Source organism: Panthera tigris, chromosome B2 (assembly GCF_018350195.1).
Source record: "Panthera tigris isolate Pti1 chromosome B2, P.tigris_Pti1_mat1.1, whole genome shotgun sequence".
In the NCBI taxonomy this organism is placed as follows: domain Eukaryota; kingdom Metazoa; phylum Chordata; class Mammalia; order Carnivora; family Felidae; genus Panthera; species Panthera tigris.
This window is the reverse complement of record NC_056664.1, coordinates 909624-911928: the sequence shown is the minus strand read 5'-3', so window position 1 is coordinate 911928 and position 2305 is coordinate 909624. Positions and strand designations below refer to the sequence as shown.

Genomic DNA, 2305 nt, shown 5'->3' with positions numbered 1-2305 from the left:
GAGCACAATGTCTGGAGCCCCACCTCAGTCTCTATGCTGCCAGCTCAGAGCCTGGAGCCTGCTTCAGATTCTGTGTTTCCCTCCCTGCCCCTCCCTCACTTGTGCTCGCTTTCTCTTTCTCTCTCTCTCTCTCTCTCAAAAATAAATAACCACTAAAAAAAAAAAAAAGAATAGAGCAGGAAAAGAAGCTCAGCTGACATTTCAAGTCTCTAGTATGAGATGTGCACACCTAACTAGTTGGAGCCCACTAGATTGGAGGCATTCTACACACAGCAAGCAGCTCTGGAAGGAGCACACAATGGATTTATCAAGGGGTGTGAGGGTGAAGTGACTGAGGCCTTCGTGCTGATGGGAAATTTTTGGCTTGAGGTCATAGTCTATTTAATGATAAAGGTGTAGAAATCACAAACTAAGATGGTGCAGTTGGATGGTAGACAAAGTGGTACTAGAACAGATCATATATAAACAGGAAGATCAACCACCGAAGTGTCCTCAAGGAACAGAGTGCATTGGGGGAACTTCTGGAAAGCAATGAAGTTTCTAACTTAGAAAAGGTATCTCAGTGTTGCCTTTGAACAGAGGAGGACGTTTCTAACTGTGGGGAGAATTCAATGAAATCACAAGAACCTGGAAAGTAGGAAAATCAGTTCAAACGTTATCACCACTTGCAAGAATAGAAACTCGGAGGACTCTCATCACAATGGGCTACTTACTTCTTACAGAAAAAGATTTTTGGCATCACCCTCTTGAAGGCCTCCTTCATATCTTTATTTCTAAGGCTGTAGATAAGGGGGTTCAACATGGGTGTAATGATCCCATAGAAGAGGGAAACCATCTTTCCCCAGTCCTTAGAGGTGGACGAAGGTGGTTGTAGATACATGTAGATGCCTGTACCAAAAAAGAGAGACACTACAACCATGTGGGACCCACATGTCCCAAAAGCTTTTCGTCGTCCTTCTGCTGACCTGATTCTCAACACTGCTTGAGCTATAAAGCCATAGGAAATGAGGATCAATGTCACTGGAATTAGCAGAATTAATACACTAAAGAAAAAGAGCTCAGACTCAATAGGCTTTGTGTCAGCACACGACAACTTGAGAAGGGCAGGCACCTCACAGAAAAAGTGGTCCACTTCCTGGCGACCACAGCGTGGCATGTTAAGGGTCAAGGAAGACTGCAACACTGAATTACCAAAGCCAGTGAACCACGAGAAGGCTACCACCCTTACGCAGAACCAATGATTCATAATAACTACATAGTGCAGGGGTTTGCAGACTGCCACATATCTGTCAAAGGACATGACAGCCAGGAGGAGACACTCAGTAGCTCCCAGGGCCAGGAAGATGATGAGCTGTGCCACACAGCCACCGTAGCTGATGGTCTTTTTGTTGAGACAAATATTTGTCAACATATGAGGGACTGTGCTTGTGGTATAGCACAGATCTAAGATGGAGAGATTAGTGAGGAAGAAATACATGGGTGTATGAAGTTTGGGATCCAGAATGCACACCATCATGATGGACACATTGCCAAAGATGGTGAATGTATATGATATTAATAGAAGCACAAACAGGGGCATTTGTAGCCAGGGCCTGTCTGAGAAGCCAAGTAGTATAAACTCTCTTGCGGAGCTCTCATTAGCCCAATTCATGATGACTCATTTATATTTCTTCCTAAAAATATAAAAAAAGAAAAGTAGTAGATAATTATTGAATACTCTTATTGAAACTGAAATAACTTAGATTAATTATAATGAATGATTCAACACCAAACATAATTGATAGTAATCATAAGCTACTATAAATTTATAGTTTGTGGAATATAATATGATTCTCTTAAATTAAAAATAGAACTACCCTATGACCCAGCAATAGCACTGCTAGGAATTTACCCAAGGGATACAGGAGTACTGATGCATAGGGGCACATATACACCAATGTTTATAGCAGCACCTTCAACAATAGCCAAATTATGGAAAGAGCCTGAATGTCCATCAACTGATGAATGGATAAAGAAGATGTGGTTTATATATGGTTTCACTCTTATGTGGATCCTGAGAAACATAACAGAAACCCATGGGGGAGGGGAAGGAAAAAAAAAAAAAAAAAGAGGTTAGAGTGGGAGAGAGCCGAAGCATTAGAGACTGTTAAAAACTGAGAACAAACTGAGGGTTGATGGGGGGTGGGAGGGAGGGCAGGGTGGGAGGGAGGTCAGGGTGGGTGATGGGTATTGAGGAGGGCACCTTTTGGGATGAGCACTGGGTGTTGTATGGAAACCAATTTGACAGTAAATTTCATATATTAAA

At 42.3% G+C, this 2305-nt stretch overlaps 1 protein-coding gene across 1 annotated transcript; it reads right to left on the bottom strand.

Annotated features, from left to right (window-relative positions):
• Positions 1-709: 709 nt before the first annotated feature.
• On the bottom strand, positions 710-1651 carry LOC102956098 (putative olfactory receptor 2B3). The gene has a single exon (XM_007085915.1). It carries the CDS (start codon positions 1649-1651, stop codon positions 710-712), a length of 942 nt encoding a protein of 313 aa, XP_007085977.1.
• Between the last annotated feature and the right edge of the window lie 654 nt (positions 1652-2305).

What these genes read in the sequence shown, in the direction of transcription:
- LOC102956098 (XM_007085915.1), bottom strand. Translation starts at nt 1,651, where the DNA reads ATGAATTGGGCTAATGAGAGCTCCGCAAGAGAGTTTATACTACTTGGC.